This window comes from Odocoileus virginianus, chromosome 11, assembly GCF_023699985.2.
Source record: "Odocoileus virginianus isolate 20LAN1187 ecotype Illinois chromosome 11, Ovbor_1.2, whole genome shotgun sequence".
NCBI classification, from domain to species: Eukaryota; Metazoa; Chordata; class Mammalia; order Artiodactyla; family Cervidae; genus Odocoileus; species Odocoileus virginianus.
Window position 1 is genome coordinate 16,506,848 of NC_069684.1, and position 13,616 is coordinate 16,520,463.

The window sequence follows — 13,616 nt, forward strand, 5'->3', positions numbered from 1 at the left end:
GGACAGTGAGCAGAGGAGTGACATGATCTAAAGGAAGTTTTATTTATTTATTTTTTTAAAGGAAATTTTAAAAGGCTCACCCTGGCTGCTGGGAGAAGAGAACAAGAGCACGAGCAAGGAGACTGATTCAGAGATGATGTCAATAGCCAGGTGAGACAGGCAGAAGACGAACTTATGGTTGCCAGTGGGGAAGGATGGAGGGAAGGGATAGTTAGGGAGTTTGGGATGGACATGCACACACTGCTATATTTAAAATGGATTACCAACAAGGACCTAATATACAGTACATGGAACTCTGTTTAATGTTATGTGGCAACCTAGATGGGAGGAGAGCTTGGAGGGGAATGAATACATGTATATGTATGACTGAGGCCCTCTGCTGTCCACTGAAAACTATCACAACATTATTAATCAGCTATATCCCAATATAAAATAAAAAGTAAAAAAAAAAAACCCAAAAAACAAAAAACAGCCAGGTGAGAAATGATGGTGGCATAGGCCAGGTGATAGCAATGAAGGTGGTGAGCTACCTTTGATTCTGAGTGTATTATAGGCATTTTGGACATCATTAGTTCTCTCATTTCTAGCTGCAGTGAGACAAATAGCCCAGCCCAACTAACTCCAGTTTCTTGTTCTTGGTACCAATTTTTCAGCCTAGGATATCACCTATTGCCACAATACAGGCTAAGCCACCCACACATCTAAGGCTGTAAAGGTAGCCAGTATTTGTACCTATACTGTAAGACTGAGAGATGTAGGATGGTATGCAACCTGGCTCCCCATGTTTCTATACACACATGCCCCCACATGCTTACCTCCTTCTGGGGACTTAATGAAACTGATGAACTCCTGACAGAGAATGTAATGGAAACATAAATTGGCTTTACAGAAGAAAGGTAATCGATATTTTTCCAACCAGGTCAATAATCCTTTGTACTTTGCAATCTAGAGTCCAAACAAAATAGGAACAGAAAGGAGAAATGGAATTGAATTGCTAAGAAATGCAGCTTAGCAAGGAGCAATTAGATAGCCTTATGCTTGTAATATTTGGCCCAGAGGTATGTTGATATCAGCAGACGAATGGATGAGGAAGCTGTGGTACATATACACCATGGAATATTACTCAGCCATTAAAAAGAATTCATTTGAATCAGTTCTAATGAGATGGATGAAACTGGAGCCCATTATACAGAGCGAAGTAAGCCAGAAAGATAAAGACCATTACAGTATACTAACACATATATATGGACTTTAGAAAGATGATAACGATAACCCTATATGCAAAACAGAAAAAGAGACTCAGATGTATAGAACAGACTTGTGGACTCTGGGAGAAGGCGAGGGTGGGATGTTTCAAAAGAACAGCACTGAAACATGTATATTATCTAGGGTGAAACAGATAACCTTCCCAGGTTGGGTACATGAGACAAGTGCTCGGGCCTGGTGCACTGGGAAGACCCAGAGGGATCGGGTGGAGAGGGAGGTGGGAGGGGGGACTGGGATGGGGAATACATGTAAATCCATGGCTAATTCATTTCAATGTATAACAAAAACTATTGTAATGATGTAAATTAGCCTCCAACTAATAAAAAAAAAAATAGTATCTAAGAGGCTCTCAAAGGAGTGAATGGGTTGGTAGGAAAGAAAAGACTTTTTCCTTCATCAGAAAAATCTTATTCCTGAGTGAGGTTAAGAAAAGACCTAAGTAAAAAACAAAAACAGAGCAATGGCACAATCTAAGCTTTGCTTGATAGAGGAGAAGCAGAAGAGATTTTGGTCTGTGGTGTCAAGTCGTAACTCTACTCAACTTGCTTCTTACAAGCACACTTGCTGCTTACAAGCACACTTAAAACTTTTCACAAGCTCCCAACTCATATCAACTGCACAACATGTACAAAAACACACAAAGACTGACACATACCATATAAGTAAGGGAGGAATACCCAAAGGATCGAATCCCTGGAGATGGGATAAGAAGATAAAATTTTTAAGTGTTGGGACCCTCCTTGGGAAACCAAATACATGCTTAGGAATCAGAGTGCAGTGTCTTCCTCAGCGATCCAGATCCCAGAGAAAAATAGAACTTTGCTGTGAGAATGGCTTAGTGCTTAGTGTGATTGTTCTGATCCCACCTGTCACAAAAAGGGGTAAGAGGGAGGCACTGCTGAGTCCAAGGTCTACAGAGCAGAAAAGGAGAACAGGAAGGGGGAAGAAAGAAAGACAGTGGACAAGGACAAGGAAAAAACATATGAAAAGAAGAAAAGACTGGGGGCAAAGATATGCCCTGTGGTCAAGTAGTCATTAGGAATTGTCAAGCGTCATCTTGACTTGAGCTACACTCATTGGGAAGGTACCCTGGAGGAGGGAATGGCTACTCCCTCCAGTGTTCTTGTTTGGGAAATCCCAAGGACAGAGGAGCCTGGTAGGCTACAGTCCATGGGCTCGCAGAGTCAGACACGACTGAGTGACTAACGCTTACTTTACAATGCAAATAATTGCTATGGGCCCGTGGGCTGCACTTCCTTTCCCACACCCATGCAAGCATTGCCCATCAATTCCCAGACTCTTTCTGGCTTAGGTGTGGCTTTCAGAGTTCTTCTCAACACAGTGCTCCAAGCATCGACTACCCAACCATCACAGTGGACATGAGAGGTTAACTTCTTTTGCTAACCATGGACTAAAATACAGAGGAAAGAACTCAGCAGCAACTGCCTGCCTAAGCGATAAGAATGCAAAAAGGAGAAATGTCTACCTGGCTTGATTCTGTTTGTCCTACTCACCCGCTTTATAGTTTCTTCCATAGTCATCCTGTCATGAGCTCCTGTCCCTTCCCCTCTCCCAATCCACACTTCAAATCCATCTGCCTCTTCCCCCATCCCAAACCATCCACCATTCAAGAATCATGCTCACCAAGTCATGGGGTATTTCTGGCCACAAGCTCCACTGAGAATTTTCAACAGTGTAAAATGGTGTCTGGCCAAAGACCTGAAAAAGAAAGCTAAGAAACAGCCAAAGGGGTCTAGAGCATCTCTTCGTGAAAGTGTCATGGTCCATCTGTAGTCACAGGGGAAGAGCGGTTCCACTGCTTTCCTATTTCAAGGGACATTAATTCTTAAATTTATTCCAGTGAATCAACTTGCTTTGCGCAAAACAACAAGAAATATTAAATTACAAGATTCATTTATCTTTTGGTTCCATCCTGCCCCGATCTGGGAGTTATCTTGCCTGTATGCAAAGGCCAAAGCTCATGACTTTAAAAGGTGTTTACTTTGTGTATTGCATTATTCATTTCTCCAGAACCTAGAAAGTTAGAGCAAAGACTTAAAGCCTTTTCATAAAGAGAACTATCTTTGGATTTGCCTAACCTGTTGAATTGGAGAAAGCAGAGAGGACTGAGGAGGTGAGGAATAAGGGTACAAATTACTGATACTTAGGGGGGCATTAAGAATATCCAAAATCATATAGAAAATTCTAGGCTACTGTCCTCTTTTGTCACGGAGAAGGGACTGAGACTTAGGCAACCAGCTTTCAGATTAACGGGAAATGGCTTCTCTGTTTACAGGTATCTATGCTTCTAGAACTAACAGCCAAAAAAGATGTCCCTTTCATTATTGGGGACTGGAATGCAAAAGTATGAAGTCAAGAAACACCTGGAGTAACAGGCAAATTTGGCCTTGGACTATGGAATGAAGCAGGGCAAAGGCTCATAGAGTTTTGCCAAGTGAATGCACTGGTCATAGCAAACACCCTCTTCCAACAACACAAGAGAAGACTCTACACATGGACATCACCAGATGGTCAACACCGAAATCAGATTGATTATATTCTTTGCAGCCAAAGATGGAGAAGCTCTATACAGTCAGCAAAAACAAGACTGGGAGCTGACTGTGGCTCAGACCATGAACTCCTTATTTCCAAATTCAGACTTAAACTGAAGAAAGTAGGGGAAATCAATAGACCATTCAGGTATGACCCAAATCAAATCCCTTATGACTATGCAGTGGAAGTGAGAAATAGATTTAAGGTACTAGATCTGATAGAGAGACTGATGAACTATGGGTGGAGGTTCATGACATTGTACAGAAGACAGGGATCAAGACCATCCCCATGGAAAAGAAATGCAAAAAGGCAAAATGATTGTCTGAGGAGGCCTTACAAATAGCTGCGAAAAGAAGAGAAGCAAAAAGCAAAGGCGAAAAGGTAAGATATTCCCATTTGAATGCAGAGTTCCAAAGAATAGCAAGGAGAGATAAGCAAGCCTTCCTCAGTGATCAATGCAAAGAAATAGAGGAAAAGAACAGAATGGGAAAGACTAGAGATATCTTCAAGAAAATCAGATATACCAAGGGAATATTTCACACAAAGATGGGTTCAATAAAGGACAGAAATGGTATGGACCTAACAGAAACAGAAGATATTAAGAAGACGTGGCAAGAATACACAGAAGAACTGTACAAAAAAGATCTTCATGACCCAGATAATCACAATGGTGTGATCACTCACCTAGAGTCAGACATCCTGGAATGTGAAGTCAAGTGGGCCTTAGAAAGCATTACTACGAACCAAGCTAGTGGAGGTGATGGAATTCCAGTTGAGCTATTACAAATCCTGAAAGATGATGCTGTGAAAGTGCTGCACTCAACATGCCAGCAAATTTGGAAAACTCAGCAGTGGCCACAGGACTGGAAAAGGTCCGTTTTCATTCCAATCCCAAAGAAAGGCAATCCCAAGGAATTCTCAAACTACCACACAATTGTACTCATCTCACACACTAGTAAAATAATGCTCAAAATTCTCCAAGCCAGGCTTCAGCAATACATGAACCGTGCACTTCCAGATATTCAAGCTGGTTTTAGAAAAGGCAGAGGAGCCAGAGATCAAATTGCCAATATCCGCTGGATCATCAAAAAAGCAAGAGAGTTCCAGAAAAACATCTATTTATGCTTGATTGACTATGCTCACAATAAACTGTGAAAAATTCTGAAAGAGATGGGGATACCAGACCACCTGACCTTTCTCTTGAGAAACCTATATGCAGGTCAGGAAGCAACACTTAGAACTGGACATGGAACAACAGACTGGTTCCAAATAGGAAAAGGAGTACGTCAAGGCTGTATATTTTCATCCTGCTTATTTAACTTATATGCAGAGTATATCATGAGAAATGCTGGGCTGGAAGAAGCACAAGCTGGAATCAAGATTGCCAGGAGAAATATCAACAACCTCAGATATGCAGATGACACCACCCTTATGGCAGAAAGTGAAGAGGAACTAAAAAGCCTCTTGATGAAAGTGAAAGAGGAGAGTGAAAAAGTTGGCTTAAAGCTAAACATTCAGAAAACTAAGATCATGGCATCTGGTCCCATCACTTCATGGCAAATAGATGGGAAGACAGTGGAAACAGTGTCAGACTTTATTTTGGGGGGCTCCAAAATCACTGCAGATGGTGATTGAAGCCATGAAATTAAAAGACACTTACTCCTTGGAAGGAAAGTTCTGACCAACCTAGATAGCATATTAAAAAGCAGAGACATTACTTTGCCAACAAAGGTCCATCTAGTCAAGGCTATGGTTTTTCCAGTGGTCGTGTATGGATGTGAGAGTTGGACTATAAAGAAAGCTGAGCGCTGAAAAATTGATGCTTTTGAACTATGGTGTTGGAGAAGACTCTTGAGAGTCCCTTGGACTGCAAGGAGATCCAACCAGTCCATCCTAAAGGAGATCAGTCCTGGGTGTTCATTGAAAGGACTGATGCTGAAGCTGAAACTCCAATACTCTGGCCACCTCATGCGAAGAGTTGACTCATTGGAAAAGACCCTGATGCTGGGAGGGATTGGGGGCAGGAGGAAAAGGGGACTACAGAGGATGAGATGGCTGGTTGGCATCACTAACTCGATGGGCATGGGTTTGGGTAGACTCTGGGAGTTGGTGATGGACAGGGAGGCCTGGTGTACTGCGATTCATGGGGTCGCAAGTAGTCGGACACGATGGAGCGACTGAACTGAATTGATGCTTCTATGTTTCTGTGTTTACAGGTATCTATCTCACCATGGTCATCAAAATGTCTCAAAGTAGTCCCAAAGCATATGTGATAAACTAGAGGCTAAAGCTCCAATTTCTGGCCGAACTCTTGGCGTATCACATTTCTAAGGCATCTTCTTCTCTTGCTACTCAGTCCTCCAGTCATTTCTTCTTGCTTCTTTATCCACCCTTCCCTCCCTATCTTCACCCTCAGCCAATTGTCAAATACCTAGTTGTTTTTTCAAGACTTGGTTTGTGTCACCTCTTCATTGGTCCCTTTCTGATTCTCCCAAGTAGGAATGGCCTGTTCTTCCAGTGTAACCACCTCCTAGAGATGTCAGTCATGACACATGCAACCCTTTTTCGCACTCACCTTAAATACTGGTCTCTCACATTAGACTGGGAATTCCTTGAAGACACGATGGTATATAATTAATATCCATATCCCCAGTACTAAGCTTAGCATCTGGCACAAAGTGACCACCCAATAGGTATTTGTGGAATAATAGTGTTTCTTCCTAGTCATATGAAATTTCAATGAGGTAGCATTCCATGGAAAAAGGCGCACTGAGATGAGCAACTATTTATAAGGCACCAGCATTCAGATGTAACCAAATATTCAAACCAAAAAAAAAAAGCAGGATTGGTGTAGGTCTGGGTTTAAAAATATTTTGATGTATGAGGTTTGTTTTGGTTGCATACATTAAGAAGCTATGTAGATTTGCTTCCAGTTAACAACTCAGCAACTGCTATGTGTTAAACACCCAGTGAGGGGAGTAGAGCAGAGTGAATAATCCATGGTTCTTGTCTCGGAGGAATTCACAATTTCACAGTCCAGTGGAGGAAACACACATACAACACAAGAGAGTAGCAAAATGTGGGGGAGATAAGTTCTGATTGGGAGATCTAGGAACTCCTTAAGGAGAGCAGGATTTAAGTAGCTATCTGAAAAATGATTAAGAGTTTGGTGGGTGAAAATTTGGAAACTAAGAACCCAGGCAGGGAGAGGCAGGAGGGAGAGAATGCCAGGTGAATACCCTCTGCAGGGTAGAGATAGATCACGGGAGCACTGGGTACCAGGAAAGGCTGTGATGAGAGATAACCATGGACAGGTTAAGGAGGCTGGGGATTTGGGATTTTATTATATTAGTAATGGGAACTCCTGGAGATTTTAGAGGATTTTCTGATTCACATTTATTTGCTCAAATTGAAATAGTTTTGATTTGATATGAAGTTTTTATTTATTTTTTAAAAAGGCAGTCAGCTCAGTGATATTCACTATTTGGCTGTTGATGAAACATTTGGATTTAAGTCTGAGAATGCTTACCGGGAGAGAAAGAAATGTGTTGAAAAAATCGGCAAAGATTTCATCCTCTAGCAGAATTATAAGATTTGTTGAACCAATTATCTCTATAAGGGAAGAAAAAAAACCTCATAAGCAGGATTGCATTTAGGATGAGAAAATGAAGCAATTGAATGGGTCATTTCACAAGGGCAAATTTCCACATGATGATGGCTTTTAAGGTCATCCAACTCAATTTCCCCTCCCTTTCCAGAACCCTCCTCTGCAACCCTGCATAAACACTACCAGCTGTGGGAAGCTTGCCACCTTACAGGGCTGCCCATTCCATTTATGAAGAAATAAAATAGTTTTTTTCATTCTGTTCATGGGGTTCTCAAGGCAAGAATACTGAAGTGGTCTGCCATTCCCTTCTCCAGTGAAACTCCAATACTTTGGCCACCTGATGGGAAGAATTGACTGATTGGAAAAGACCCTGAGGCTGGGAAAGATTGAAGGCAGGAGAAGGGGATGACAGAGGATGAGATGGTTGGATGGCATCACTGATTTGATGGACATGAGTATGATCAAGCTCTGGGAGTTGGTGATGGACAGGGAGGCCTGGAGTGTTGCAGTCCATGGGGTCGCAAAGAGTCAGACACGACTGAGCGACTGAACTGAAATGAACTGAAAATAGTTTAGTAATATCTTTCTTATTGTGAACTGCCTTCCTTTATTTTATTTCCATTTGTTGAAATTCTGCCCTCTGAAGCTTGACCAAATTCACCTAAGTTCTCTTTTAAAGGGCAATGCTCCATATTTATAAAGACATCACAACATTTTGCTTACCTAAGCCCACTCTGGCTAGTCACTAAGCATTTCTTCAGTACCTCCTGGCGTGGCCTTCTTTCCATTTGGTTCCCCTGTCATTGGCTGGAGAGGCACCCATAATTCAAGCACTTCACATTCTTCCCAGGGAAGAGCATAAGACAACTATTGCCCATCTTCTAAGTTATACTAGTGTGGCCAGAAATGAGGTTAGCTCTGGGCACTCTCACATTACACTATTCACTCCACCATCTTTAATTTATGCAGTCACTTTACAGAAACCAAGTCAAATTTCGATTAGTTGGTTTGGGCCCAACATTAAAACTCCCAAAGAGCTTTTTTTTGGGAAAAATATTGGTTATATGACATATTTATTATTTCTCTCAAGCTTGATTATTGTGCTGCCCAAATTAATACAAGGAAAAAATGCTGACTGTCTCAAAGCCAAGCATACAGACCACTGGTGGCCTCTCTAAGTTTACTCTAATTCACCGTCTATGCTTTTTGGTGTCTAATGTTAACTAGTGAATAGTAAATTAACTGTCCTATTAATGGCCCAGAATTTTTCTATCATACTTAAAATTTATAATGAAAGACTTATAAAATGAGAAACCTAAATATTAAACACTAGACCTATCTCTCAGTCTAGCTAAATATCTGATGAGAAGAGTGTCACTCCACTAGGGTGAAGTTACAATAATATAAGAAAACTAAGCAATTCCCTTCATTGCTTTTCCTAATGATACTCTGGTGGTTATTCTTTTCTTTATTTTTTTTTATTATTTTTTTATATTTTATTTATTTTTTATTTTTTTATATTATTTTCTTGTAATAGAGAAACCCAGACAATCAAACACTATTATAATAGAACAGATGCCAATTTTTGCCCTCTGTTCCACAGATGTCTTCTTTGCTATCTAGTGTAAATTTTTATGTTTTTCTGTCTCTCTCTTCAGTCCTCTGCACATCTTTTTATAATTCCCTGATTTATTTAATCTATTCCACATAGATAACTTAAAAATCTATGTTCTCAGTCCAGACTTCTTTCTTCGACTCTAGGTTCAGTATTCAATGAACTCTGGGATGTCTCTACATGACACCCATCAGGCACTTTCATCTCCACATTTTCAAAGCTGATCTGATAGTTTTTTTCCCAACCTGCTCCTTTTCCTGTATTCCCAGTCTCAGTTACTGGAACCACCATCCAACTGTCTGAACCAGAAACCTGAAAATCATCTTTGATTTCTCTTGCTCTCTGTTTTACTCTCAATACTCCCACATGCAGTGGAGCGGCATGTGCTTTCTCCTCTTATGTTCTATGGCATCTATTCTTGCATCTCCATCCATAAAAAGCCACTTTCTTATTTCAGGCCTCTATCATTTCTCATCTAGACTGTTACATCAGTTTCTTCAAATGTTCTTGCTATTTCTAATCACTGCCACCATATTATTGTTAAAACTCTTCAGCGATTCTTCATTGTCCTACAAGAAGACGACTAAATTCCTTAGTACAGTATCTGAGGCTTCACCCAATCTGGTTTTTATGTTCCTTCCAAGCCTCACCTGGGAGGCTCCACTCCATGTTACCTCCTGTTGACCTGCCAACATACTGCTCTTTCCTGCACAAGCTATGCACTCTCACATCCAACCTCTGTATCTTTGTTCCCACATTTCCATCCCCTGAAACATCCTCTCAACCCCAGGCTGCTTCGCAAATTGTTATCTATCAAGAAATGGTTTACATGTAATCTCCCTGGTGAACCAAGAATGGCAGAATGTACCACAATAGTAAAATTGATCACTACTCCCTGTCACCTCACATGGTCATGTACAACTTCCATCACAACAATCAACAAGTCATTGTTTTCACTCACTGATACATGTATCTTCCTCACCAGACTGAGCTCTCCATGAGAGGAAAGACTTCTGTCTGTTCATTGTTTTTCCTCTAGACACTAACTGTTTGCAAAGTGTTCTGTAGTGTTGAGTGAATTGTTCTTTCAAGAGATCTTCAATTTTTTGGACTTTTGTTCACTTGTTTGTCATTCATAAAGCCTGGTATGGATTTGTTGAACAGACTATTGAGAGGATCTGACCGCAGGAAAGTGATGTTTGGAAGAAACTTCTCCATCGATTGTTTTTGTAGCCACACACACACTGATGGTGACGAGGGGCTGGACTGTGACAGAGCTTGGCATTAACAATACAGTCTCCATGGGGTGTAGGAAAAAGGTTGTCCATATACTCCCCGTCCCCATCCTATTTCTGCATTCCTGTTTCTCCATTCTTACCTGTTCTGCCTTCAAACTTCAGAATAATCTGAGGCTTTCAACATTCATCCTATACAATAGTGATGCTGATTTGGTAATAAATTGTTGGATAACCCCAAACCTTGTGTCAGCCTTCTCCCGGGAGGAGGTATGACACGCAATGGCTGATACGCATGTTAATTCTTCCCTCTTAGGTATTCCTTCTAGTTGCCTTGGTTGTGTTATCAATGGGACCCTATCTGATCCTCAAAGATCTGATGGCATGAGTTGGGGGAAGGGGAAGAGAGAGAAGAATAACACAGAGTCTACATGTAGTGTCCCTGACTGACTCATTCCTGTTAACACTGCGAAGGTGAGTGGTTTGCCTTACTTGGGGTGCTCAAAGCTGCTGAGACATCCCTCTCAGAGACTCACCAGCATTGCTCATGTTGCCTTGCTCTTCCTGCTACTGTGATTATTTAGGAGCGGAATCAGCCCCCAGTCAACAGAACCCTGCCCCTTATGAGTGCACAGTGACACCTCCTGCTAGGGGTTCCAGATTCTATACCTCTGGTATAGAACTCAATCTGAAGATAAATCTTATTTAACTGAGCTCCTGAATTCCCTTAAGTATACAGACTCTTTCTACGCCTAGGGTTTTAGTCCATACTATTTGATGTGCATTGACAGTTTCCTTTTAATTATTGTCTAATTATAGATCCTGAGTTGAAGTTCTGTCTCTTGAACTTGACTTCATTATTTGAGGGAGTAGGAATCTGTTAACTTCTGATGTGTCTTTTGGATCTAATATCCTTCTAGAAATTTAACTGGTATTCAATGAATATTTAATGACTTGACTCTCAGATAAGCTGGAAAATTCAACCTAATATCCATGCTGTTTTCTACCCCTTCTCTTCTTTTCCAGATAGCTTCCTCTGGTTGGTTGTGGGTTTGAAAAGAGATTGAACAAACATTAGCTTTCATGTAGGAGAATTAGACTAGGTGTTTGTACTTTATTCTCATTCAGTTCTTAGTCATGCAAAATAGGGATTATCATCACCTCCTTTTCAATGCATAATAGTAAATGCAACACTGAGATTGGACTCTGCCTATCTGATTCAAGAGCTTGTGTTATTTCAAATATGCCAGTAAATCAAACCTTCCTTTCACATGAAAAACATACTTAAATGGGGTTAGAAATAACTCTCCTGGACTTTCTCACAATAATGTATTTTTCTGTATAATTTCTTCCACTACTTCTTATGTATATCCTTATATGTTTAATTAGGCTTTCCCACAGATGTTATAAAGTAAGATGTAAAGAATATCTGTATGGAAAGGAGCTACTTAGAAAAAGGTATCCCGCATATCTAAGAAATTAACCGTAAGATTGAAACAAAGCTATTCAACATTTTCTCAAATCACAGCATACAAATGAACTGGAGATTTTCTGTGACAAGTTTTGACCAAGAATGTTCTATTCCTGACCAATTTCTCATTTGTTTAGGCCAATTACTCCAAGAAAACAGAGGTATGAAAGGGGCAATCTGGGAAAGAAGTTATAATTCTTTCATTTTAATTTTTCTCAGGATGGTATGTGTGTGTTTAGTCTCTCAGTTGTGTCCAACTCTTTGCGACCCCATGGACTGTAGCCCACCAGGCTCCTCTGCTCATGGGAATTCTCCAGGCAAGAATACTGGAGTGGGTTGCCATGCCCTCCTCCAGGGGATCTTCCCAACCCAGGGATCGAACCCAGGTCTACTGAACTGCAGGCAGATTCTTTACCAACTGAGACACCAGGGAAACCCAAGGATGGTATAAATGGTATAATGTTTTTTCAATGGTAAACTGGGCCAGGCCTACTTCTGGGGTCATGAGCAACTCAAAGACAAGAGCAGAAAGTTTTTTGTCCACATGGAAAGAGTCTTAGAGATGAAGAACAATATTAAATGATGAGAAAATAGAAGTTTCTAACATATTCCCAATGTATCAAGGTCTAAAACATTTGTCACAAGTTGGAGATTTGTAACTCAGCATAATTTTACTCACAGAGAACGACTTGTTGTAAGACAAGTGTTCAGAATATCTTAATGTGGAAATTAACTTTTGTTACTTATTTTTTATTGCCTTCAAATGGGTTTGAAGACTAAGCTCATGTTCACTTGAAGGAGAGGCAAATCATTGTGAGGAGTCCCAGCTTTGGGTCTGATTTGCCACATTTAGATCCCTCTTCACACTGTCCTGGGATACACATAAATTAGCCCAAAGAGGATCTTGAACACCAAAGGGGTCAAGAATAAGTGCATTGATTAGGCTTTTGTGGAGTTTTGTTTTGGTCAGTCAGTCTCTGACCATTCTCCTTATTTGAGATGAAAAATTGTGTGAGTCTTGGAGGGACTGTCTCCCATTATAAATGCCTCAGGGACCAGACAGCACTTTGGTTGTCCTGGCACCTAAGACTTGGACACCTGTCCTAGATTCAGCAATCAGATCCTCCATCCAGAACTTTTCATTTTTAAGGGGTGACTCAAAGACTCAGGGGCAAGGAGAGATAATGCATGGTGGTGCCTATGACAGCAAACGCTCACTGGTGATGGTGCCAGCAGTAGTGGGAGACTGGAGATGGCCACAAAGGCTGGAAGAAGATGCTGTGGTTGCAGATTAGCTTTGATTTTGTTGGAGCAAAAACAGAAATGAGTGAATGGCCTTTGGCACATACCAACCAAACAGGTCTGCAAGAGTTAAACAATCTTGGTTATTCTTTAGCTGTTACTGCTGATAAACACTTGTAACTAGACATGTCCTTCACAAAGCTTCACAAAGCTAATTACTCTCTGATTCCATATAGATTATACTCTGCACCTGGCATTCTTCTCCCCCTACACTCTCTTCTAGCATTCTGCATTTCAGAAAGAAGGTCAAGGGCCAATAACTTCAGGCATAGTTGCTGAGTTGCCTGATGCTAGCTGTGGTCATTTTGAAACTTTGCAGGAGAAAAAAAAAAATGCAAGACCTTCATAAGGATATAAAACATTTCCCTATTCCTGAGAGATGGGGGGCACAGTTATTGAGGTACTAGCCTGTTGTGTTTCAGTTTTGCCTGGCAAAAATAATAAAGATACTCTTTTCTATTTCCTCCAAATTCTGTCTCTGTATTTCTATTTGGCATCAGTGGACTGGGAGCCAAGATTTTGGCAACAATTTTAATGGGAGGTGCTGCTAACCACCAAAGATAAAGT

At 40.8% G+C, this 13,616-nt stretch overlaps 1 protein-coding gene across 8 annotated transcripts in view; it reads right to left on the reverse strand.

The window, feature by feature from the left end:
- RGSL1 (regulator of G protein signaling like 1) overlaps window positions 1-12,586 on the reverse strand; it is a 52,101-nt gene extending 39,515 nt beyond the window's left edge. For 2 of the 8 annotated variants that reach the window (XR_011490278.1, XM_020908978.2), the window contains exons 1-4: window positions 10,813-12,574; window positions 7,349-7,431; window positions 2,911-2,985; window positions 816-945 (exon numbers count right to left, since the gene is read on the reverse strand). Coding sequence is in view for 7 of the 8 variants with exons in the window: in XM_020908978.2 (XP_020764637.2) it covers window positions 816-945; window positions 2,911-2,985; window positions 7,349-7,431; window positions 10,813-10,825 (301 nt within the window). In the remaining variant the exon portion in view is untranslated. Of the gene's footprint in view, window positions 1-815; window positions 946-2,910; window positions 2,986-7,348; window positions 7,432-10,812 lie in introns of all 8 variants that reach the window. The other 6 variants (XM_070473974.1, XM_020908979.2, XM_020908977.2 and 3 more) reach the window with 6 other exon arrangements.
- Window positions 12,587-13,616: the final 1,030 nt, after the last annotated feature.